We start from the raw sequence: 24,371 nt of genomic DNA, 5'->3' as shown, positions 1-24,371 counted from the left end.
CTGTGTGACGCATTTGGTATCACGATCCAGGTGCATGGCATGTCGAACATGTTCTTTGAGTGGTGCATGTGCTTCTGTCTGAATCCTATTTAAAAAAAAAAAAAAAGATTTTTAGACCTTTGGAGTGAAATTTTTTTTTACGAATTTGTGTTAAGTCTTTAAATATAAAGATAAAATTTAGGTTTTTCTTTCTTTAGGATTTGGGTTTAGTCTTAATGTCCAACCTATGATTGTCACGTTAGGCATACAATAGTCAGGAGACAAATAATAGCAAATTTAATGTAAAAATACAGCTAACCAACTCATTTTTAATCCAACTAAAACCCATACATTTAGTAATATTAAGAAAGTTTGTTTCATTGAAGGATTATAAACTAGTCCAAAATCAGAGTTAAAGTCATTTTTATGGATATGGAAATGGAATATGAGATGTGATGGACTTTGAAAATAATTTGAAATATTTGTTTTGTTCTTATATTCCTTTATACTTATGTATTGTAGTTATTTCAAATGAAAAAATGATGCAAATTATTTTCAAATAGAGTGCTCCAGGAATGCTGCTAAAACCTGGAAATAATTTTACAGTCCCAGTTTCTGCATCTCAAAGTCAATGTTTTTGTTGTTGTTTTTTTTAAACAGGTTTTTGGTTAGATACCTGAAATAAGGTCTTTGGTTACAACAAGGTTATTTGACTTTCAGGTTCTGTTCTACCACATAAATATACCAGTAAATACCCCGCTGTGAACTGTGAAGCTTTTATGTATCTTAAAAGAGACAACAGAACCTCATGATGCTCAGCCAGGGCAAACGTGGCTTTACAGTCTGGTTGTGGTGGCGATGTTAAGTCATGCGTCAGTAGGGTAGTTCATTTATAACTTAGCATAAGCTTTTTACTTCCGGTGATTGCATTTAGTCTTCAAAAATTGCCAAAATGGTGTTCATTTTTGAAGATTATCATGCGTAACAAAACCTGAAAGTATTATAAGTATTTGTTAATCACAAAGCTTATTTTCAGCAATAATCTAAAATTTCATGGAAAAATCCAATAGATTTTTTGATGTGGTAACCAAATCTACAGAAAAACATCATTCTTGGAGCATTCCACTGTTTTCAGTTTAAACACAAGATATCAGTAACAAAAATTGTAGCCTGGACTCAATAAAATCATATAACCAGCAAAAAAATGTCCTGACATATGTACAAATATGAAATGCAATGAAATTTCATGAATAATACATTTGCATTCTTGCCTAAATGAAATACTTGCATGCACAGGATGCTGTGCACCTGCAGCTGCTTCACAATAAAAGCTCTCCATTTGTGTTTTTTATTTGGCCAAATATGGTGCCACTACCTTTGCTTGCGTCATTGTGATTTTAGTATCAATGCCGTCCCTCTGATTGATGAACTTGAAACAGCGTAGTGTTTTAATATTTCTCATTGGTGGAGCTGTGTACAATCAAACTTTACTCCAAATGCTTCCTGTGTTGGAGATGGGGGCTACAGTGTTGCTGCAAGACTTCATACTTGTTGCTGAGAACTTGCCTCAGGCTACACATCAGAAACAAACAACACACGCTGTATCTGTTAGAAGCTTCACATTTCCATGTATTACTTTTGATCTCTACTATCCCAATTTTCATCATTCTGCTTCACTTTGTTTCCCAGTACTCATTAACCAAACCTCTGATTCGCTATCACTAAAACTGAAGCCAACAACACATCAAATCCTGATTCTGAATCTCTGATTCGAAGCTGATACTTTTCTGAAAGTTTTAAACACCCACCTCCATGCTTTAGTATCGATGAACTACAGCTTTGTGCCTTGACTGTAGAAGATAAGTCTATGCCTCCTTGTGCTAAGTACCTGATTTAACACTTGGGACCACTGGTCTGTTTAACACTAATATATCTGATGGAGCTAATGAGCTTGCACTCTGATTTACCTCCTTGCTATTTGCCCAGCTGCCATTTATATGCAAGTGCTTTTCATTAACCTCAAATGGCCAAATAAATGTCTTTGTGTACTTGGCAATCCCACAGCAGCTTGTTGAAAGCATGGCAAGGCTGAAGAGGTTTCGGTGTTGTTGCTTTAGGCTGGAATGAATTTATGCATTTTTTTTGTTTTGTGTAATTAAATATGCATTAAGCTATATGAGCATTTAACTGTATTTAAATGTGAACTGCGTCTTTGCGGAGTACTGATTATTCTGCTGTTGCTGGTTGGGTCACTAATTATTGTATTTTATGTTATTCTAGGTGCAGTAGGTTTGTTATGTTGGAAAAAGGGAATCTGAATCTCTTGCTCTTTCTTTGTTTCCCCCTCTGACAGAAGACGGAGGAGGACGAGTTGGTCCTGACTCCAGATGGGACCAGAGAGTTCCTGACCTTTGAGATCCCCCTCAGTGACTCAGGTTCAGCCGGGTTGGGTGTCAGCGTCAAAGGCAATCGCTCCAAGGAGAACCACGCTGACCTGGGCATCTTCGTTAAATCCATCATTAATGGAGGGGCTGCCTGCAAGGTACAATACTTCCTGCTGTAATGAATAGAGGGTGTGTGGGTGGAAAGCATGGTGAAAATACAAAAACATTTCAAATATGGCATCTTCTCTTTGAAGAAAATATATTTCATTGTTGAGTATCTGCTATAAGTAAGATTATATCAGTCCAGAAATCCATGTTTTGTAGAAATTAGTGAATTGTTTCTATTCATAATTACCTAATCCTTACAGGGTGGCACTCAACAAAGGTTTAAGATCATTTTTTGGAGCCAATGTTCGGCGTTCCCACGGTCGTAATGAAATTTCCGACAGCGGCAAACAATAACGTTGGGATCACTTTCGATTCGATCAACATTAAAAAGAAAAAAAAACAATGACAGCCAAGCAGAATCCATCCATATTTACATGGTGTCACTGCTGGAGGTTGCAGTGTGTGTTTCATGCTGCTGTTTACAGATTTGTGATCAGTGGAAATGCTCACATTGGTAAAAGTATTGTTCTTTGTGTGAACAGCCCTTTATTGAAGAGTAGATTAAGACATTTTAATAGAAAACCTAATAATAGCTATCTCTTTTTAACCTGGTGTACTTTTTTTAGTAGTGAACTGCTGTTCTTACCTGCTCTAGACAAACCCAATAACCTGTCCCTACTCGGAAGGTCACAGAAAACATTGAACATAACCTCCTGATACCTGCAGACAGCCTGTTAGAAAGTGACGGATTTAAAGAGAGATGTCATGCAACAAACTGGGTACATCAGACTAGTCTGATGTTTAAAATTCCTCCATGTGCCCTTGGCAGCAAAAGTAAAATTACTTTCTGTCCGTCAACAGCAATGAAGAAAAGCCTCGTCTGTGATCAAATCTATTAACACAAAGTGCCCTATTTTCTGTAGCTGTCTGATGTTCTGCGCCGCAGTCAATTCCAATAGTCTTTCAACTTGATTGTTTTTCATACAAACAAGCTTGTGTTGACAGAGCACAATAATGGACTTGAAAGCACACTTCTCTGTTCGAGATTAGATCATGGCTAGAAACAGGATACACTCTGTGAGTGAGACTGTTAGTCTGATTAGATAAAGGTTATTGTTAAGTTGGAGATTAAAAAAAGCAGCATCTTCTCTGTGCTATTAAGAGTTTAAACACCAAGATATGCGCTTTTTTATGTGTGATTTCTCGTCCGGCAACAGGATGGGCGGCTTCGAGTGAACGACCAGTTGATTGCCGTCAATGGAGAGTCGTTGTTGGGCAAAACCAACCAGGACGCCATGGAGACGCTACGCAAGTCCATGTCAACTGAAGGCAACAAACGGGGAATGATTCAGCTCATTGTGGCCAGACGAGTGGCCAAAAGGAATGAGGTAAGGGACAAGCTGCAACTGCTTTCAGTTGAATCAGGACTAAATTTTGGATGTCTCGTTGTTTCCCATAGAATTTTAACCCATGTGTGGCTATAGGCGGGATCAACAAACCTTTTTGCTGACCCCTGGCAACTTTTTTTTTTATCATTCTGCGTACCCTCCACGCATTTTGACATTTTTACAAATTAGGTTGATGGATGAGAGGAGCAGCTGCCGCAGAGCCGAGTGAAATCAGACTTTTAGACTCGCAATAAATGATTAAGTTTTACTTTTACTGCGCCTGGCATTCTGCTGCTCTGTCTGTGCCCACAATATGCTCTGCAATCAGAGAGTGTGGTGCAATACATAACTGAAGGGTATATATTCCAGTAGTGCTCCTAATGAACAGTCATGCTCCAAAAATATAAAATGAGTTTGTGGCGGCAGATGTTTTGATCGTGGCGGGCTGCCAGCACAATGAACGTGTGGAAACCCTTTGTTTGATTAGGAAAAATGTTGTGGAGAATATATGATTACAATGACAACAATAGTCATATTGATAAAGCACCTAACCACAACAACGTCATAGCTGGAGTCTGCATTATCAGAGCAGTACATAGGCCATAACACAGACATTTGTAATGCCTTTTGAATTTATGTTGTTTTATAACCGTAGTCATGTTTTTGTAGTTTTTATTAAAAGAACTTTTTTACTCAGCATTCATTGCTGAGAGCTGGAGGTGCAGCAACATCATTATAAAGGGAAAAAAACTGTTTCCAAATTACAAATTGCAGGATATCTCTTGCCAAGCTGCTCATTACCTTCTTTATCATGTTTCGAAAGAAATCCAACCAGTTTGCTCAGGGTCTAAAGCTTTAAATCTTTGTGAAGGACACCTGAATGCAGCGATGCAGAGGTGATTTTGATCCAGGTTTGAAATGTTTAAACCACAGACCAGAAATTGTTTGAATTTTTAGTGGTCAGAAAATATTATAGCACATGTAAACTTAATAACTCATCCTTTTATTTAGCCCGACTGAGCACATTTGACCTTTTGCAACAGCTGCCCACTTCACTCTGAAGTTCCACATGTTCACACCTCAGGGCTGCACATCACAGCTGCAGTACTGTAGTGCTGACTGTTGACCCCTGAGCAGGTCCTGTGGAAAAACTGTGGTGGGAGTAAACACCGAGGATGTGTTAACATTTGTTATTGAGTAAGGGGGGTGGGTGCTTTCATTCACAGTTAATGCTCGGATTCTGACATTAGAGCCAGAATTCCAAATTAATCTAATAGTCTATTTTAGTTTGCCACATATTTAGTTTAAGAACTTTGATTGAATGATAAGAATGTGGGTTGTTTGTGATGTTAAAGATCAAAGTGGTTGAAAATTATAAATTTCCTTTAAAGTTTAAAAAAAAAAAAAAAAAAAAAACACACCAGAAATGGATCTCATCTGACACTGCAGTCCTAAATAATAAAGACACTTTTGTTGATGTGGCGTCATTAGGCAGCACTTCAATAAGACCCTTTCTATGATAAATATACAACAGAACCCAAAGCAAACCACTGGGAAATACCCTCATGAGCAGCAATGAATCGTTTCATGAAATAAAAGTAAGTAGTCAGGTCACAGTAGTTCACCAACCCCTCCCACGCACGCTTACCTCCCCTGAGGCAGCTGAAGGAAAAAAAAACATGGCTGCGAACTGAGCAACACAACTTTTTTTCCTCCCCTCAATGTCATGTTTTTACATTCTCTGTACACCCTGGCCTGTCGCCTGCTTGAAAGCCGAGGCTGAGTCTGTGTGCACCGCTGCTGTGTGTGTGTTTGTGCGTGTGTACTGGCGTGCACGTCTGTGTGCACGTGTACGCCTCTGGCACTGCCTGGCTTCCCCGCTCTCCTTTTCCAACCTGGTGTGTCAAAGTTTTGATTTCCCTCGGCCCGTGTGGTAATTGAAAGCAGGGGCTAAGCCTGGAGGTGTGTTTTGTGTTTGTGTGCGTGTGTGTACGCACATTTTTGTGTCTGCACGCTGTGTGTGTGTGAGTGTGTAGTTTGTGCTTTTGTACATCCTACTTATGCATGTATGCATTTATTTTCAAGGATCTTTCTGTGTGTTTGCTTGCAAACCGATACCCTGTGTGTGTGTGTGTGTGTGTGTGTGTGTGTGTGTGTGTGTGTGTGTGTGTGTGTGTGTGTGTGTGTGCGTGCGTGCGTGTGCGCGTGTGTGTATTGCAGCCATGTCAAGGCAGTGAGACTTAACAGACAGCATGCGGGATGAATAAAACTCGAGCGCTGGGAGTCTCGTCAATCTCTGCTTCACATGCAGAGCCAGAGGCATGGCCCGAGGCTGTCCAAGTGGCTGGCTATTTATAAGAAATAGTGTCCAAGACACTCAGAGAGCAGGAAAACAACAATTCAACACAGTCATGCTCAAAGAGACTGCTCAGAGCTGATTTAGAAAGTCCCCATAGTGTCACTATAGATTGTTAATACCTCATAACCAGCTGTCCATCAAATATTTGTCTTAAATAAATACTGCCTAATTACTATGGGATGAAAGCTGTGGCTTATTTTGACATATTGTCATACCCACACTGACATATGGGATCAAATAATCCTGTATTTACTTTCCTCTCCATGTCTCCGTCCCCTGACAGACGATCTCAAATCAATCTCAAATGTTTGCCGTTGCATAAATCACAGGCCCTACTGCTCCCATTCCTTCCTCCATCCCCATAGAAACCCAGCGAACCCAGAGCAGCTGACTTCCTCATCACCGTTGGCACCCGATGGGATCGAGACCTTCCCGGAGCTCAATTATCAGCCTGAATATGCAATGAGCTGCGGTGTGATTTGTCAGGATGGCGAATCCCCTCGGCTATTACCGAGGCGTTTCACCTCGGCCCCTCAGCCGGCCAATTCATTAGCTATCTCATTGAAAGTCAAGAGCAGCCGCATGCCAATAGTCACAGCACCATATGGCGACCTTCGGAATTAGTTTGTGTTCATGGAAGATTTGTTGCATCCGTGAGAAGGTTCGATTGGGTTTGTTAGCCGTGATTCAGGACGTTTCATTTGTCTAGTAAATAGCTGTTTTTTTCCTACTTGTAGTTGATGATGAAATCCTACAAAATAAAAAATACTCGATAACTCGATAATTTTTTTTAGATAAACTGCAGATCTGATTGTAAGGTTAGTTTTAAACCTTTGATTACCTGGTCCTATTGATTTTATTGAGTACATTAGAAACTGTACTGTGTTCGACTTGAAGAAGTTAGTGCCATGCTCAAGAACTTAGCATCTAGTGTGTAGGATTTAGTGGCAGCTGGGGGTAAAGTTGCAGATTTCAACCAACAGAAACTTCTTCTGTGTGCCAAGTGTGTTGCCAACACGCAAAATGTGAATGACCCTATCCAGAGCCAGTGTTTGGTTGGTCCATTCTGGGCTACTGTAGAAACAGCATGGCAGACTCTGTGGAAGAAGACCTGCTCTGTATGTAGATATAAACTGCTCATTCTAAGGTAACTCAGTCATTTTAATGCCAGCACTCACCTCTCCACTGAAACAAGTTCTCGCCTGACACTATTTCGCCTGGGCACCATTGCTGCCTCCAGAGCTTAGCGCCACGATTGGCTCAGCAAGAACTTTCGTCAGTGTTGGCACAGCTGTAAACTGCTAACAGTAAACTGTAAACACCTCCTAATTTACTTACTTTATATTTCCCAGCTTCTCAGTGGGAATACTGAGGACATGACCTCTGTGTCCTTAATGCTAGCTTTGGACAATTTTCTGAATTATAATATGTTGTTATGGATTATTAAACCCTGCATGATATACATTAAAATTGTCTCCACAGCATCTGGCTACATCAATTTATTGCTGCTTTCACATTATGTTGCACAATCACCAATTAAGTACATGTTGCTAAAACCTTTGATACAGTGTGGTATTGACACTTTTACATAAGTTATGGATATCCTACCACTTAGGGAAGCTAATTTGTTGTTGTTTAGGGAGTGAAAATGTTTCTAATGTGGAGATATAAACACACAGCTTTCTCGTCTGATATCCCCTTCAATACACTTCGCACTTCTGCCAGCCTCCTAATGTACCCACATATGTATTCCCCCCTAAACTGGACTTGTTTGTTTACATCAGAATCAATTCGGCGGCGGTTATTACAGCACCTCAACAATTTAGTGAGCTGAAAGGGTCATTGGGCAAAGACCTGCCAAAATCGAATCCCAGCCTAGTCTAGTTATAGTCATTGATCGGGGTAATTTGGCTCCAGTATTGACTCCAGTCTGATAGTGTTATCACGCGTTATATGATGCTGGCGATGGTGGTTATCTTTATGGCAAGAGCTGTCATCACCTTCGGTAATAAATGCAGAGACCAAAACAGATCAATACGGTCAACTATCCAATGGACAAACAATGAGGGTGAAGACACACACACCTGCTCAGACAGTGGATGTTGCGTTTATGGGTGACAAGGCCAGCAAATGGTCTATTTGTCCTGCAAACAAGAGAGTGTCATCATGGGTCCTGAGGGAAATGTCAAGATGCTAGCAAGCTAACCATCCGCTGCAGGGGAGCACTAGCTCACTAACAGCCTGTGGCCTAACAGCCTATTGGAAATCCATGCTCATTTATCATGGTTATCACACTGCTAGCATTAGCATTGATAGCTGTCCTTGTGTCCATCCGACACTGTTTAGCAAATGACTATCTTGTGTGTGTAGATCATGGACATTTTTAACTGCAGTGAGGGTTTAACACATTGATTAATGGCTTCTTGCTCATGTACAAAGGATTTTCTATTCTTTATTAACTCAAAGGCCTGTGCCTGGTCAAAATTGGATATGAGAAAAGGTAGCTTTTGCTAATTGATGCTGCATCTAATAGAGTCCACAAGGGACCAGAACGGTGTATAAAATCTGCAGTATTATGAGCATAATCCAAGAGAATTAACCACAGAGTACACAGCCACAAAAACAAGAATCCCTTTTATTTACTTGACTTTTAAAAGAAAGCATTGGGTGAATGCAATCATTCTAATATCACCTTCATCCCCTTTCAGGAGACACCAGGGACCCCGCTGGGGGGCAGTCAGCAGACTATGAACACCTCCCTGGACGACCACGAGCGCCGGATCTCCCACTCCTTGTATGGTGGCCTGGAGGGCCTTGATGACAACTTGATGCCACGACAAGGCATGATGCCACGCACAATAGGTAAGACTGACATCCTTTGTCAGAACTTACTCAGTTTGGCTTGTATTCCTTCAATTGCTACTGAATATATCCTCAGTGTTTCCCACAGAATTAGCATCTATGTGTGGCAGTAGCTGACAGATCAGGATTGGGGGAGGGGGTCAGCAAACTCAGCCTCATTTTTCATCTTGTTTGTCTCTGTTACTTTTCTGTGCCCCCTCTCTAAATGTGGGTGTTTTTGCAGGATAAGTGGAACTTTTCGGTCATGAGTTCAGGTTTTTCCTCAGCAGCAATTTGATGAGTACCTTATGCAATGTGGATAATTTATCCGTTGGTGCGAGTGCTATGTACCTATTCTAAGACTAGTATTGGTGCTTATTATAATTAAATGTTTATTATCAGTAAACATTCTAATCAAGTGTAAGAAAAGTAGGGCAACTTGGAATACAAGTGCAGCATTTACATCTCCCTTCTGTCGATGTGTGTGTGTGTGTGTGTGTGTGTGTGTGTTTTTCTTGTAGATTCTTTAGTCTAACTTGTCAGGTTTTGTCAACACAGAATGTGGGCTAACTCTGTCATCTGGTCTCAGTTCCTGTCAAGACTCAGTGGCTTTTAATGTCTCGGAAAATGTCAGGGAGAGAGAGACAGAGATGGAAAAATGGCCCCTGGACAATTTGTTGCTGCAGAGGCTAGTGATTGATTCTTTTTATGTGGGTGTTTGTTTTTTTTAAAAGCGTCTACGTGTGTTCGCTCACTTGCTTATCAGTCCCTCTGTAGATGACCTATCTGTCAGTGCACAAACCGGCCCTGAGTTGGTTTGGGAGTGTGTTTGTTGGACTAAGTGAAAGAGATTAGTAGGCATATTTGTATCCGTGTGTGAGAGCTTTGCACGCATCTGTACAGGATTGCATGTGTTGAGCGCTTGAATGATTGATGGAAGGCTGGTGAAGTTGCCTAATGTCAAAGAAAGGCTTCTGTGCACCAGATGGTGTAACTGCTGGGCTCGCCTGTGTGAAATCCAAGAAAATGATATAACTATCTTTGTACCTTTTGTCCTCTGCAGTTGTTTCCTTGAAAAAAATTAGATATAATATTTATGAGACAGAACATACTTTGACTTCTGCCTCTGCTGAATTATTGCAAGTAAGTCGAGAAAATATACACAAAATACCTTAAATGTTAATTAATTAAGCAGAGGAAGAGTTGCTACACCAACTTTTAATCTGTTTTTAAATTAGCTCCCACCAACTCTACCTCATTAATCAATGCAACTTAATAAATGTGAAAGTGTGAACTCTGTTTTGCTTTCATGCAAATTGCTTGACATTGACACTGTGTTGTTAGTTCAGACAAAAAAAAAAAAAAAAAGAGTGTGAGTTATGAGTGACAGAGGAAGTGTTAATAGGTGAAGTTCCAGCACGCTGCCACAGTGGCTGCGTTCATCCATGCTTAACAAACAGCGAGGGCTTCTAATGAGTGTACAGGGTCGGGAGTGAAAGCACAAGGCAGATATGCAGGAGATACAGCAGCTGACTGCTCAACAGTGGCAAACAAGATCATTGTCACAGAGCCGACCAGGCGAGCTGATGTCTGTATCTACAGGTCCAGTACTTTTATAACAGCGAGAGTTTATCAAAGTGCCATATTAAGTCAGTAAATACTTGAAAGTAGAAAATTAACATTAGTCTGACATATCCAGACATACAATAACTATCCCCGTTTACACCACCTCTTCAAGGTGGGAATTTCTCGCTGTTATACTGCTTCACCATTCTGTATAAAAGGTACAATTGCAAGATGAGTATTTTAAATAAAACTAGTCTCTCTATGCAGTACAAAGACACAAATACTTTTGAAATTGACTCTACATGACCAGAAAAAAACCGAGAAAAGGGATGTTTTTGCTCAAGAGGGAGAAAACCTACAACTACCACAATGCACTGTGCTGCACTGGACCAATAAAGGCTCCCACTGGTGGGTGATGGAATGTGAACTTGTACATGTGAAATAATGGCAGCTGGCTGGCAAGAAACAATATTGTGTAACAGTTGAACAGTAAGCTAAAACATGTTTTGGAAAACATTCCAGCAGGAAATATGCAGTTTAACTCAATAATACAACAGTTGATCTACATGTACTACTCACATTGTTTTAATACAAAGCTGGATTGAAAATCAGCAAAGTATTCCTTTAAGGTGGCATTAGAGGTAGTAACAGTGCTAAACCGACTTCTGTATAAACGGGACAGCCAAAAGGTCGGGATCATGGGCGCACCAAGGCTAATGTTTTGACAAAATATTAAGCGTGCAACCCACAGCGAGCAATTTTAACAAGTAGCCGACTGCAGTTAGCAACTAACTCAAAGAGGAAAAACAGTGGCCGAAAATGTCCACAGACAGGGAAAAACCCTGAGATTTTAGAGCTCCTCACCCTCTGAGCAGAGGAAGAGATCAGCCGCCATATAACAGAGAAGGTAAATGATTGTTATTGCCATGTTATGCCATTGTTATTCTTCATGACGTGCTGCCAACGTGTGTTTTATATGCCACACTAGGGGCCAGTGCTGTTGTGTACATACTAAACTTTGCGTTGCTGGCATGCTGTCTATAAATACACACTGGAGAGACATGATGTCGCTGTTGTTTGGTTCTGTGTAAAAATGCGAGGATAGCATAAAGAAGGGACTTTGTAGTGGCCCTGAAGCGCAATGTTTGCGTAAAAAAGGCTCCTAAAAAGTGGAGGATGACGAGAAGGAATACAGTGGACAAAACAGAAAGGAAGCAAATATGATGGAATGAGGAAATGCAAAGTCGTTATTGATATTTGCCCCTCTGCCCCCAATCTTCCTCTAAATAGAATTAAATCGTGTCCAAAATGTGGATCAGTAAACAATCATCAACTTTGACAAGAACTCAAAAGGATTATACAAAATATGGTAGTGCTCACCTTGGATGACCTAAACTCTGTGCTGTCATAATGTTTAGAGACTTTCAGCTCATCTACGGATTAACCAAACACTGAGTGCCCCCGACTCATCGCATACTAACACCTGCTGCGTTTTGATCCCCTGTCATGTGTGTTTTCGTGTTCACTATAAATTGGCTTGGCTATGTAGGAAAATGAAGATGTCAGGGTGGCTGGAAAGGCCTATTTCTTCTAATATTTCACCTAACCTCAACAAGAAGGGCCACCAGATGCAAGAAACCTCAGAGGTTGGCCCATGGAGGGATGTGCACTATATAATTACTAACTGTCACACACACAAGACATTTCCCTGCTTATTAAACACTTAATCAGTCCAGTCTGGTGTTTTTTTTCCTGACCACCTAAGGGAAAATTCAACCCCATTTGTCGTGTAAAATATTTTGGATCTTCTTCCGTCCGTCTGGTTTTTGAATAAGTTCAAATCAAGTTGGTAATAAAACGCAGAGATGTTGGTCCATTTTTCCATGTGCGCGGCCCGACCTTGAGATATCAAAGCGGCAGATTTGTTTGAGAACATCACTCTGCGGTTTGTGTCAAAGAGATTGAAGAGGTTGGGGAAGGATTAAAGTTTTATTTGAACCGTTGTTTAATTTGCCACTGTGGGCTAAGCACAGAGGATAAAGGGCAGCAGGCTCGGAGTTTGAGCTCGACATCCCAGTTCAGATGATATTTTATAGGTGTTTTTACATTATTAATCACAGGTTCGTTCTAAAATAAGCTCAACCAGTTGAAAATTGAGATGACCGACACACACAGTACAAGATATTTGCTCATGTAAAGGCAGATTTCTCATATGGATTAGCAAAGTGAATTTTTACTTTTTTTTTACATTTATATGAAACTGCATCAAATGTAATTTTGAGAGTAAAGGAAAGTATCTGCTACAGCTGGCTGCTGTTTAAAAAATACAATATCAGGACCAGTACAAGTACCCTTAGAGTGATACTAATACTAATAGACTACTTTATTGATATCTTTCTCTTTCTACAACAGGCACCTAGTATAGCTATGCTTTAAAACATTTTTTGGCATCTTGGAATGATCTACAGCCAACTCCTACAAAGACAGTGTGCTCGACTTCACCACACCGCAGACTTTTTGGGTTGCAGCTGCTGCGGTAGTGGGTCGATCACCCAACACATTGACTGAAAGAACACTTGTGGTGATTGGCTGCAAGTAAAACAATATAAACAGTACTTCTTTCTAGATCTGGATAAAAAAAGGATCAGATGCAAGTATCGTTCAGAAAAGTTTCGAGAAGAGGAAACGTGGAGAAATTTGCTTGTATTACTTGGTACTGGGTTATTTTAGTCACTACCTTACAGGTATACAGTTCAGATTCTCACCCTCATATCAGCCAATTAACGTAACTGGCTTGTTCCCACATTGTCTGTGAAATTGTCATCCAAGCAACTTCAGAATTGGGGGGGGGGGCTTATTTAGTGATTAGTTAAAAACTAAAAAGGCCTTTTATTTAGCCCTGATCCAATGAAAGGTTCATAGATTTATGTATTTTATTTTATTTTTTATGTGCCGCAGCGGCAACATCTGTGGGCAGAGACATAAAGTTTTCAGGTTATCCGTTCCTTTTTTCATAAATGTCATATTTTAAGAGAGGGATATCTTCAAATTTGGCACAATCAACCACTTGGACTTGACATCGACAAAGTCAGTGTGACTTTTTCTGTCTCATCCTTGTGAATGAGGTATCTCATGAACGCCTTGTGGACATTTCTCCAATTTTATCACAAACATCCACTTTGACTCAACCATTGAACTGAGCAGCATTTTCTGGTCAAAGCTCAAGGTCACCGTGACCTTGCATCCGACTGATGCTTGTGAACACAATATCTCAAGCAGGCTTTGCTGTAACTTCCTCAAATTTGGCACAAATATGCACTTGGACTCAATTGATCGCCAAATTAGAATTTGGTGGTCATTTTTACTGCGACATCATAATGTTCAGCCAAAACACCTCTCTTGACATTACTCAACATCATAAGTCAACAACAGAAGGGAAGACACTGGGTTAGATGCGGATACTAATTTTGGGTGCCTACCTTGAAACTGTGCTGATAGTATCTGATCTGATCTTCTGTGCTGCTGGGGAAAACGTGTGAAGCATCTATGTTTTCAGAGATATGGATGTAAACCATACTGCAACTCCACTGGTTTGCGGAGCCATACAACCACGTGCAGTTTTTCTAGTCTTTGCATGATTTACTTTAATTTACCACCGTAAATTGTCCTTTTTAAAACTTTTCATCTGTGTAGAATTTACACAAATCAAACAAATAACCCAAATGGAAAAGAACCTTAAAATATTACACTTTTTATTTGGATCTATTTCTTCAGGAAGTCTGTCAACAGTGTGTTCCTGTAGATTACCCAGAGATGTTACTACAGAGTATTTTTCAGTGAAGTGAGCACCACAAATACAGTTCAGTTTACTCTCGTTTCAGAAGCGGGACATCCCAAAAAATGACTATTAAAACCCCAAACTTTTTGTATAGCTAGATACCACAGGAGTCATTTGGATGAGCCAGCTCTGTACAAAAAAGTTTGGCAAATGTGCTTGGTGCAGTGCTTTTGTTTGTAATGATAGAGCTGCTAAAGGGTCTGTAACTTTTAACTTGTGTGGTCTTGAAATAACTGAAGGAGACTGCTGTAGCTAATTTATTGTTGCCACATGTAGTGCTTTTCTGTGCATTAACAAATGTGGTGATTCACAAACAAAGACAGTTGTGTCGCGACAGCTTTAAATACTGTGGAACGGTCTGGAAAAGCAGACGCCCGGCTCTCAGCTGCTGCAGTGCTGCTGCTCAGATGCCAACAGTAGAAGTCTGTAGATGCACTTGGCAGCTCCCAGATGTAAACGTGTGTGAATACGAAGCAGAGCTCTGCCTGCTCAGCAAACCTCCGTTGAATAAATAAAATAGTGTGTGTGAATGCTGCAGGGGTCTTTTCACAGTTGCTTGGAACAAGTCTTTTTTCTCTTCGTGAGGGTGCCACAAAAAATACATCATGCATTAGGCTTTCTTAGAAGACAACATCATTCCCATTCAGAACATATCAACTTGGGTTTTGGCCCGTGTACACTCTTAGATCACTTGCTGGCTTTCTGCACTCTGAAGATGCCCGGGATAAGAGAGCGACTTAATTATTCCTTCAGGCCAATAGCTTTCAAGGCCCAGCACCCCTGGCAATAACCTCCTTACTAATTATGCAAATAGACCGAGACAAGACAAAAAAACTCATGCATGTCTTTCTTCCTGTGTTATTCTCACCTCCTGCTATCTCCATTTTCATCTTGAAAATCTGCTCACCCCCCCTTCTTCCCTCCTGGCCATTTCATGTCCCCCTTTGCCCTCAAGTATTCAGTAGTTTTGCACAAAAAGCATCTGATAATAGCCTCTCGCGGAGAATCTCAAATGAAATGCCACCTATTGTTCCACTGCAGCTCAGTCAGAAATTATTACAGCCACTGGGAAAGATAATGTGTGTTTTTCGGTTTGATTCTCAGGTGATGGGTGTGCGCTCCGTCCACATGGCAGTGCTTTTGTTGCCGGCGGATGGCTGCCCTCGGGTGCTGGCACTAAAACAAAGAGGCTTTTTTCCTTCTCCTTTTACTGGGCTAGTCAGTTGACAGATTCATTGGCTTTCTACTCAGTAGCTGCCAGTTGATTGTACTGCAGTGATTCAAACTGTGACATTGATGGGATTCTCAGTGTCGCGCATTGGACTGCTTAGGGAAATGGGATTAAGTGGTTCTGTGAATGCACGTGTGTTTGGACCTTTTTGTGCATGTAAAGTGTGTGTGTGTGTGTGTGTGTGTGTGTGTGTGTGTGTGGTCTGAGAGGGAGAAGTGACCATGCTGTGTTAGAGGACTCACCCAGACTCCCAAATTCGTAGCGAATAACAAACACACGCAGCAGGAGGGGGCTGAAGTAGCACACATGTACACACACACACACACACATACACACACGGAAACCACTGTAACAGTTCAGTTTGTGCAGGGAAGGTCTGACTGTGTTAAGGGCATGAACTCACACACTTCTGCAGATGCAGCAGATGGGGACTATAGACAGGATGAGTGTGACATTTTGACGACATGTTATGTGTGCAAGCCATCACAGGAGATTAAAAAAGCAGCTGGTAGCTTATAGAGGCGAACTAAAAAAATATGAACAGATGATGAAAATGTCTAATTGGGAAAACAATGACATTCAGGAGCTCCTTACCCTCCGAGCAGAGGACGAGTTCAACTGGCATGTAACAAAGAGTAAATTATTGTTATTGCCATGTAATGCCTTTGTTATTGTTTAAAACACACTGCCATCATGTATGTTATATCTCACACTAAAGGGAGATGCTGTTGACACATCAGGCACATCACACCTCTTTTGGTTCTGCAATGCCGACATGTTGTCTAAAATCACACACTGGAGTGGCATCATGCCGCCATTGTTTGTCTCTGTGTAAAAATGCAAAGGAGGCATAAAGAAGGGACTTTGTAGCGGCTCTATAGCGCAATATCTGTGTAAAAAGGGCTACAAACTGCAAAGGCTCTTGACCTCTTGCCTCATCTTACCTTTGTTGTCATTGTTAAGAGTTCCTGTCAGTAGAAACCATGGCAGAATAAACAGAAGCCTTAAAACTACTGTTTAAATATTGTCTCCCTGCCGTCAAAGCAGTCTTTCTGTCCAACAGTACAGTTAATCCTGAAAAAACCTGTTGCACTATATAGTCTCACACATTTTTTTTTTTTAAGATTATTTTGGGGGGATTTATTCCCTTTACTGATAGGACAGCTGTAGAATGACAGGAAATGTGGGAGAGAGGGGAACTGACACGCAGCAAAGGGCCACAGGCTGGAATCAAACCCAGGCCGCTGCAAAGGCCTCTGTATTTGGGGGGCACACTCCAGCTGGTGAGCTAGAGGCCGCCCCAGTCTCACACACTATTGCAAAAAAAACATCTTAGTCGTCGTCATTGGAAACTGGAAAAGAAAAAAAAACAAACACTTGGATGGCGATTTGATACAGGCTAACTTCAACCAATCAGATCAGGTCAACAGCCAGTCAGGAGAAATGCAAAAAAAAACTTCAGTGCTGTTTTCATTTTTCTTTCAATGAAGAAATAGTTTGATATAACTGATGTGACAGCATCCATGCTAACCTCTTTAGGAGATGCCATTGTTTTTTTTAACAAAATGTCGGTCTCTGTGTCGTCACACACACCTAGACCATGTAGCAGCTTGACGCTGGATAAGATGGATTGTCATGTGATTTTATGTTTCTTGCGTGATCTCTTGACGTCACGAGTATCCAGCTGTATCCAGCTGATCATTAGATGATTTAAATTTTAATTTGTCCATGAGGTGGGCGAGTTTTAAATGATTGTAAACTATGTAAAAGTGCTCAACATTACAAACACACGTATGTCCATATCCTGACACAACAATCAGTTTACCAGGATGCAAGTGAATGGTGGACAGAAACTAACTAACTAATATGAGCATACAGTTATAATATTTAATTTTCTATAGTTCTAACATTATAAAACTCTACCTGTGTTTTCTAGTGCAAACAAAACACAACGAATTTAAGAGTGCATTTCTTGTGTTCTAGAAATCAGTTAGATTATTTTCCCATTTTAAAATCAGAGACTTTTGAGGTGCATTCACAAATACAACAAAACAACACTTGCTTAAACACGGGGTTAAAAAAGTACAAAGTGCATCAATGGGTTGATTTGAATGGAGGCTCACTTTGTAACATCTTTTTATTCAAGGAGAATACCAAAGAACAGTGACAGATGACTTTTTAAACCACCTTCACATGCACAGACACACACTTTCATACCGCTCTGTCCCCTTTTTCTTCCTCCATTCAGCTCCGTTTACATCAGGTCTTTCACCCACGCTGGCGGGAAGCAGCAGCACCCAGTAGCACATTGATCCCCTCTGTGCTCAGTTATGAGAAACAAACAGCAGGCCTGGCTCAGACCTCCAGGTCTCCGTCTTTAAAGCCTTACGCTTTCTAAAGACAAACAAACTTCTCCCTGAGCTCTGTGCACAAGGCTTTTATGACGCATTGAAGCTGCCCTTCTTTTGATGCAGAGGAGCCCCCCCCCCCGCTCCCAATTTCAAAATACAGATTAAAGACAAAGTCATGCGCTGCATATCAATGGGAGGTTTTAAGCCTTGCTTTTCAGCGGCAGAGAAAGGGGACTGTTTTATTTTTCGCCTCAGCACAGGGAAGTTTTTATCTTTATTTGTGAGGGCACAGCTTGAATTAATCATAGTGTTTTGACATAGGAACACCATTGTGCCTGCTGCCAAACTCCACTCGGTATATAAGCTGATTAGCCAGGAGCAGTTTCACTCTGCTTTTAAACTTCAAAATATGTTTTGTGGTTTAAAAAGTTGCCCTGTTTTTTGTTTTGTTTTTTTTTTTTTTGTTGTTTTTTTTTATTTCTGTTAATTTTGCGAACTTGTTTTCCTGTAGTTGGAGTATTAATCAGTTTCTGCAGTCTCACGCTTGGTGCAGCAGTTGGCTGTCACAACAAAAATTCATTCCTGGGGGTGTTGTGCAAAGAGCTGGGTAACTGACCAGCTTTTTCTAAGCTTTTACAAGTGTTTAATTTCATGTCGATGATAGTATTTTTCTGTTATCCTCCCCTGGAGCCGAAAGAATTAAGCGTTTTGTCACACCATAGTCGTATTTTCCCATGTTTTTATTCATTCAGTCAAATCCTGCTGCACTTACAGGTGATATAGACATTGCATCTCTACAAAATGTAATTAAATGTTATTTCTAATCACATTTACATAGTTCTCAATCAGCAGCAAAATACACGTGTCAGTGTAGCTTGTGCTGAGAGTTATAACTCATGCATATGCTGATGCACATCATGAGTCATCTGACAGTAAATGTGGTCGTTGTGCAGATTCTCAGCAGCTGTGTAGTGATTCATCATTGATATCCATGTTTATTAAACAGAGAGAAGAAGCAAAGCATGAAAATATACCTTTTAGATACCGTTGAAATATTCATGATGCCTCTGTATCAGTGGTTTTGTTATGTGCACATGACAAAAGACATGACGTTGTGCAGAACAGAGGTTGAATGGATTCATGTGGGAACATTAAAGAACTAAACAACATATTAAATAGTTGTTGAATAGTTCAACATTTAAGGAAATAAACTTTTGGCTTTCTTGCTGAGAGTGAGATGAAAACTTTGATACCACTGTTATGTCTGTGCGCTAAGTAAGGAGCTGGGGCTAGTAGGTGTTTAGCTTAGCTTAGCATAAAGACTTGTGGCAAAAACAGCAAAACTTCATCCAAAATTCAAAAGACGAACCTGTGAAGGACTAGATAATTTACAGATTAACGAGTTTTATCTCGTTTGTTTGATCTGCACACAGATAGAAATTACACAGCAGTTTGCGGTTTTATAGAATTCTGTGTTTTATATTATGGTCATTTTCAGCTTTATACTTTTATTTTGGGTTTCTGCTAAAACATGTAAGCATGCTTTAATGTAAGACAATTTTTTTTTCTCCTACCATCTGCCTGAATATACCTGTGTTCACACTCCATCTGAAACGCTCTTAGTGCCTTTCTCTTTATGCATGAAAAAAATTGAAGGAATAAAAAAAAACATCTTGTCTCCTCCAGGAAACTATCAGCTCTCACCGACCGTCAACATGCCGCAGGACGACACAGTCATCATAGAGGACGACCGTCCGCCCCTCCTCCCACCCCACCTCTCCGACCAGTCGTCGTCCAGCTCCCATGACGATGTGGGTTTCACCGCTGACATGACACCGCCGTGGGCCAAAGAGCTTCCCGCACAGAACGACAGGTGGGTAAAATTTCAATTTGTCCCACCTCTGGGTCTTCCTTCAACATAATGTAAACACTTACGCTGAATTTAAGAGGTTTTCTATGTAGTCAAGGTCAAATTATTACCAGTATTTGAGTGGCGACACATTTAACTTACTTTGCTTTCACCTTAAGTTAGGTTTTAAATCGTGGACAAGCCTAGAATTTCCTGTCTAGCAAATACATTTTTTTTTAATTTTACCATCTTAAAGCTTGTCATTTGAAAAAGGTCAGTGTGTCCCCCATGTCATCAGTTGTTGTATATTGGTGCAAGTGTGTTCTTGCTTTGACTGCCCTCTGATTGTCAGCAGCTCTCTTAGGGGCAGCCGTCCTCTGTACTGGCCTCTCAGCCTGATGAGAAGGACCACCGTTCTGACACAGTGCTGCTGGGGGGCTGTTAGGTTTTGTAGTGTGTGTTTACATGTCAGCGTCACAGGATTCAAGAGAATGTATAGTGTCGAGATGCAACTAACCAGCTTTAAATAATCTGATAAATAACGTTTTATTTCTATCTTTTCAATAAACTGATTGTTAAGTTTATAAGATGACCTTCACATCTTCTTGTACTCCATGAAATGAGCATATTTTTTTGTGTTCTTGTCAGTGATGAGGAAGATGAAGGCTCCAGCTCGCTGATGAATCTTCCTTTATAATGACTCGCGCTGTCTATCGTGTCTTTATTTATGTTCAGGCCTGAAAGTCATTTTCTCTCTCTATCTCTTCCCACAATCTCTTTTTAATTTCATCATTTGTTTCTTCTTTCTCCTCTTTTCACCCCTGATTACTCTTTTCCTATTTTATTTTGTTCCTCTTTTGTTTAACTCTTGTCCTTTGCATTATCTCTTGTTCTTATCTGTCCCACACTGTCTTGTCTTTTTCTCCAATATAGTTTTTTTGTTTAGCTTTTTCTCCTTTCTAGTCTCACTTTCATCTTTTTCTTTCACCGCGTCTCATTATATCTTAGAAACTCATTTAATTTCTTCTGTCTAAAGCTCCCTCTTTCTCCTTTCTTACATTCTCTAAGCGTTTTCTTTCTCTTTAATTTTTCTCCTCCATATTGTCTTTCTGTCTCCAACTCCAGCTCTCATTGCCCCAGCCCTCGCTTTTGTTATTATTCCACTTTTTCAGCTCTTCTCATTCTTTCCTAGATTCCCCTCCATCCTTTGTTCATCCTCTTTTCCCTCTTTGAACCCGACAAGTTCAAAACAAGAGAGGGTCTTTTAACTTTTTGAAGCTTTTTCACTTACACTCCACTTTTAGCTCTGTCTCCATGCCACCTCAATGGCTTTTGTTTTGTACTTTGTGCAACACATTCTCCTTCCCAACTCATCAAATATAGACACTTGGTCAGTGGCCCTACATGTCAAACTATGATGCTCTAGACGCCCCTCTAGTGTATCTTTGTTACAAATGTAACATAACGTCACATAACAAATGTCACTAGTGTTGTATGCTACACATACTGGCACACTTGTTGCTTGGATGCGGCCACCAGGTGCATCTCATAACACCGCTAAAGGGTGCCTCTGTGTGTCGGTATCTGACGCAGAGGGTCACTGACCAGGTCTAGATATTTGACATGTTGGGAAGGAGACCGGGTTGCTTAGTTGTGATTCATTTACTTTAATTTTAAGAAGGGTTGCATATCGTTAGCTCTACTTAATCATTTGTTGGTAAAATTAACAATCACTTGATAGATAAATTGTTTGGGGTGGGGTTTTTTTAAATGCGTTTTGTCCTCAGTCAAGGCTCACAGCAGCATGTTGCATATATTTTGACAGCATTGCATAGCATATCGATTGATTAAATTGCACATGTTGAAAATTAGATTGCATTTTTAACAACTGATTAATGAATTGTCAACTAATTGTTATCATCCCTAATTTTAGGTGTCCATGTTTTGATAGAAAATGCTAGAAATATTAGTTTTCTGTACTAGTCATCTGTTCTGACACAGTTTTCTCTGTGTCGGATCAATACATTCAGTCTTATCTCTCTGTTACATCCTTTAATCCCCTTCCAGTAACCTGAATCCAGATGAAAATAATCCAGACGGGGCTTTCCAAAGGGAAGGATTCGGACGTCAGAGCATGTCGGAGAAACGCACCAAGCAGTTTGGCGATGCCGCTCAGCTCGAGATCATCAAAACACGCAAGTCCAAGAGCATGGACCTAGGTACACCTTTCAAAACCTCCACGTGCCTTCAATAATTTTGGATGTTCATCAGATTCCAGGTAGATAAGTCATGTTGTCCAAGAGCAGGGACTGAGGGGAAAACCTCCACCTGCTTTAAGTCAAACTATATGAGCATGACATTTCCACATAAACTGTAGGAGACTGAGAAATTATATCCTTAAGGTAATTTGCTCCTTCCTTAACTTGCTCCTTTGCCCTTTGGAAACATTTGGGCGTGAGTCCGTCTTATGTCAATTCTACATTTTCTAAGATACGTTTAAGGTTAAGCGTTAGGTACAGTTTGCTTCAACTATACATCATTGTTGCTCAAAATATACTTATCATAGCCACTCAGTAACCACTTGGGATTAACCCAAGATCACAAAACCTCCAAGCTGGTAAAATTCCCCTTTTCCCCCCATCAAAGTTGGTATAACAAAAAATTAGGTATTAAGGCTTATGTGCATGCTTCTGTAGAGTTTTTTTCTAAACTAAGTGCATTACCTACTTAAAACTCTTAGAAACGTTAAAAAAAAGTTTCCTGTAACCTTAAGCATTTATCCCCGCACGTCCCCATGTTTCAAACATGTTCCTTCTATTTTAAATGTATTCCACCCCCTTGCCTCTGTATGGAAACAGACTGTGCATCTCTCGCCAAAGTCAAGAACTTCACTGTGTTGATTCACCTTGAAATGGCTTCGAACAGTCGCTGATTGCTTTGGCTGCAACAGTCTCTCTGCTCGCACTCTCTATAATCATATCTAATCTTCCCGACCAGATTGCCGCTCTGTGCCGTGTTGATATCACAACAAGTCTGATTGCTATCCTCAAACCCTCTTTTCATTTCCCAACTCCCCCCATCCACCCACCCCCTCCTCCACCTCCTTGTCTCGCATGGCGTCCGTTCCTAATTGAGATGAAGCAGTTTGTGATGTTTGCAGCGCTACCTGGATGTTGCATGTGGAATGTCATGAGCACTAACTGAACCCCAAATGTTTGTATCCCTCCCCTCTTTCCTTCCCCTTCCTTTAACAGTAGCCGACGAGATTAACCTCACCCCTCGCCCTGAGACCAACACAGGTAAGGACCGGTGCATTGAAAGGTAGAACGGAATAATTACCTTCGCCATCATCACCATCACTTTTTCTTCTCAAGGTGCATATCCAAGGCCTGGGAATGAGGGATATAAACGGTATTTGACATTTATGTTAAATTGAAAGTCCCCGGGAGATTGTATTCATTCAAATAATATTGCTGTTTTATGATGTTATACCACATGATGTGTTATTGTCCAATCACATTTAGCACATAAAAGATGGCTCTGAAAGCATGGAATCTATGACCAGAAGAAGCAAATGTTCAAATTAAAACCATCTTACACAGGGGGAAGGCTTTTTAATTTGAAATACATTTTCAAGAAGTGTAGATTTTCATTTAAAGTAACTTAATAGTGATCCAAAGAATGTCAAAGTAGCACCAACTGGAACTAATGAGTGCATGAAAACAGTTGTTAATGTTATAAAGAGAAAGTCTGTGCAGAAGAATAGAGTGTGGCAGGAATATTTTCTCATACTGGTACAATTACTTAATGTTGTGCTGATTTTACCAAGACAACTGTTAAACACAAAGAGGGCTGAGTTTGCTTTAACAGGAAACAGCTTTGACAGCAAAATAAGTGCATGTGCAAATTGGGAAAAATAGAAATAAAAATCAAATGCTTAACTCTCCCATTTAAATGTAGGCAGTAGGGTTCGGGGTCAGTACCTGATGCCTTTAAGGTATTGACCGAAATAACCCAGTACCAAATAGTATCAAAACATCTCTCAGACAAATGATAACCTCCATTTGATTCTTTTAACGTGCCGGGGGGTTTTCCCGCTCCATCCCCACTACCTGTCAGATTTGCTAACTTTCTGATTCTGTGGTCTCCGAAGCTGCTCTCATCTCAGCAAATGGTCAATTCAATGTCTGCCCAGTTAGCACAAGCTAGCAGCTACACCACACTGTTAAACAGTCTCAACAAACTCACAAAGGAATATCTTGACCCTGTCATTAAATGTGTTCAGAACTGTAGGTAACTATAGCCATGTGATGCTAATAGTACTGGTTACCCTTACGGTATTGACCGAAATAGCCCAATATCAAGTAGTTACAGAAACGTGTTCAGTCAAATGATACCTGCATCACATCCTTTTTTTTGCGCCAGGGATCATATCTTGGACCATTCTTACTCCCCACCTGATCAGTAAACTTTCTGT

General features: G+C 40.5%; 1 protein-coding gene across 14 annotated transcripts in view; it reads left to right on the top strand.

The window, feature by feature from the left end:
• Window positions 1–24,371, top strand: part of LOC121951641 (partitioning defective 3 homolog) — a 314,689-nt gene that overhangs the window by 189,434 nt on the left and 100,884 nt on the right. For 8 of the 14 annotated variants that reach the window (XM_042498051.1, XM_042498055.1, XM_042498043.1 and 5 more), the window contains 6 exons: window positions 2,333–2,521; window positions 3,689–3,859; window positions 8,927–9,080; window positions 19,732–19,918; window positions 21,962–22,113; window positions 23,149–23,193. In XM_042498051.1, coding sequence (XP_042353985.1) covers window positions 2,333–2,521; window positions 3,689–3,859; window positions 8,927–9,080; window positions 19,732–19,918; window positions 21,962–22,113; window positions 23,149–23,193 — 898 coding nt within the window. The remainder of the gene's footprint in view (window positions 1–2,332; window positions 2,522–3,688; window positions 3,860–8,926; window positions 9,081–19,731; window positions 19,919–21,961; window positions 22,114–23,148; window positions 23,194–24,371) is intronic. The other 6 variants (XM_042498052.1, XM_042498056.1, XM_042498049.1 and 3 more) reach the window with 2 other exon arrangements.

This window comes from Plectropomus leopardus, chromosome 12 (assembly GCF_008729295.1).
Source record: "Plectropomus leopardus isolate mb chromosome 12, YSFRI_Pleo_2.0, whole genome shotgun sequence".
In the NCBI taxonomy this organism is placed as follows: domain Eukaryota; kingdom Metazoa; phylum Chordata; class Actinopteri; order Perciformes; family Serranidae; genus Plectropomus; species Plectropomus leopardus.
Note: the sequence above shows the minus strand (reverse complement) of the source record. Positions and strands in the feature narration are given on the sequence as shown.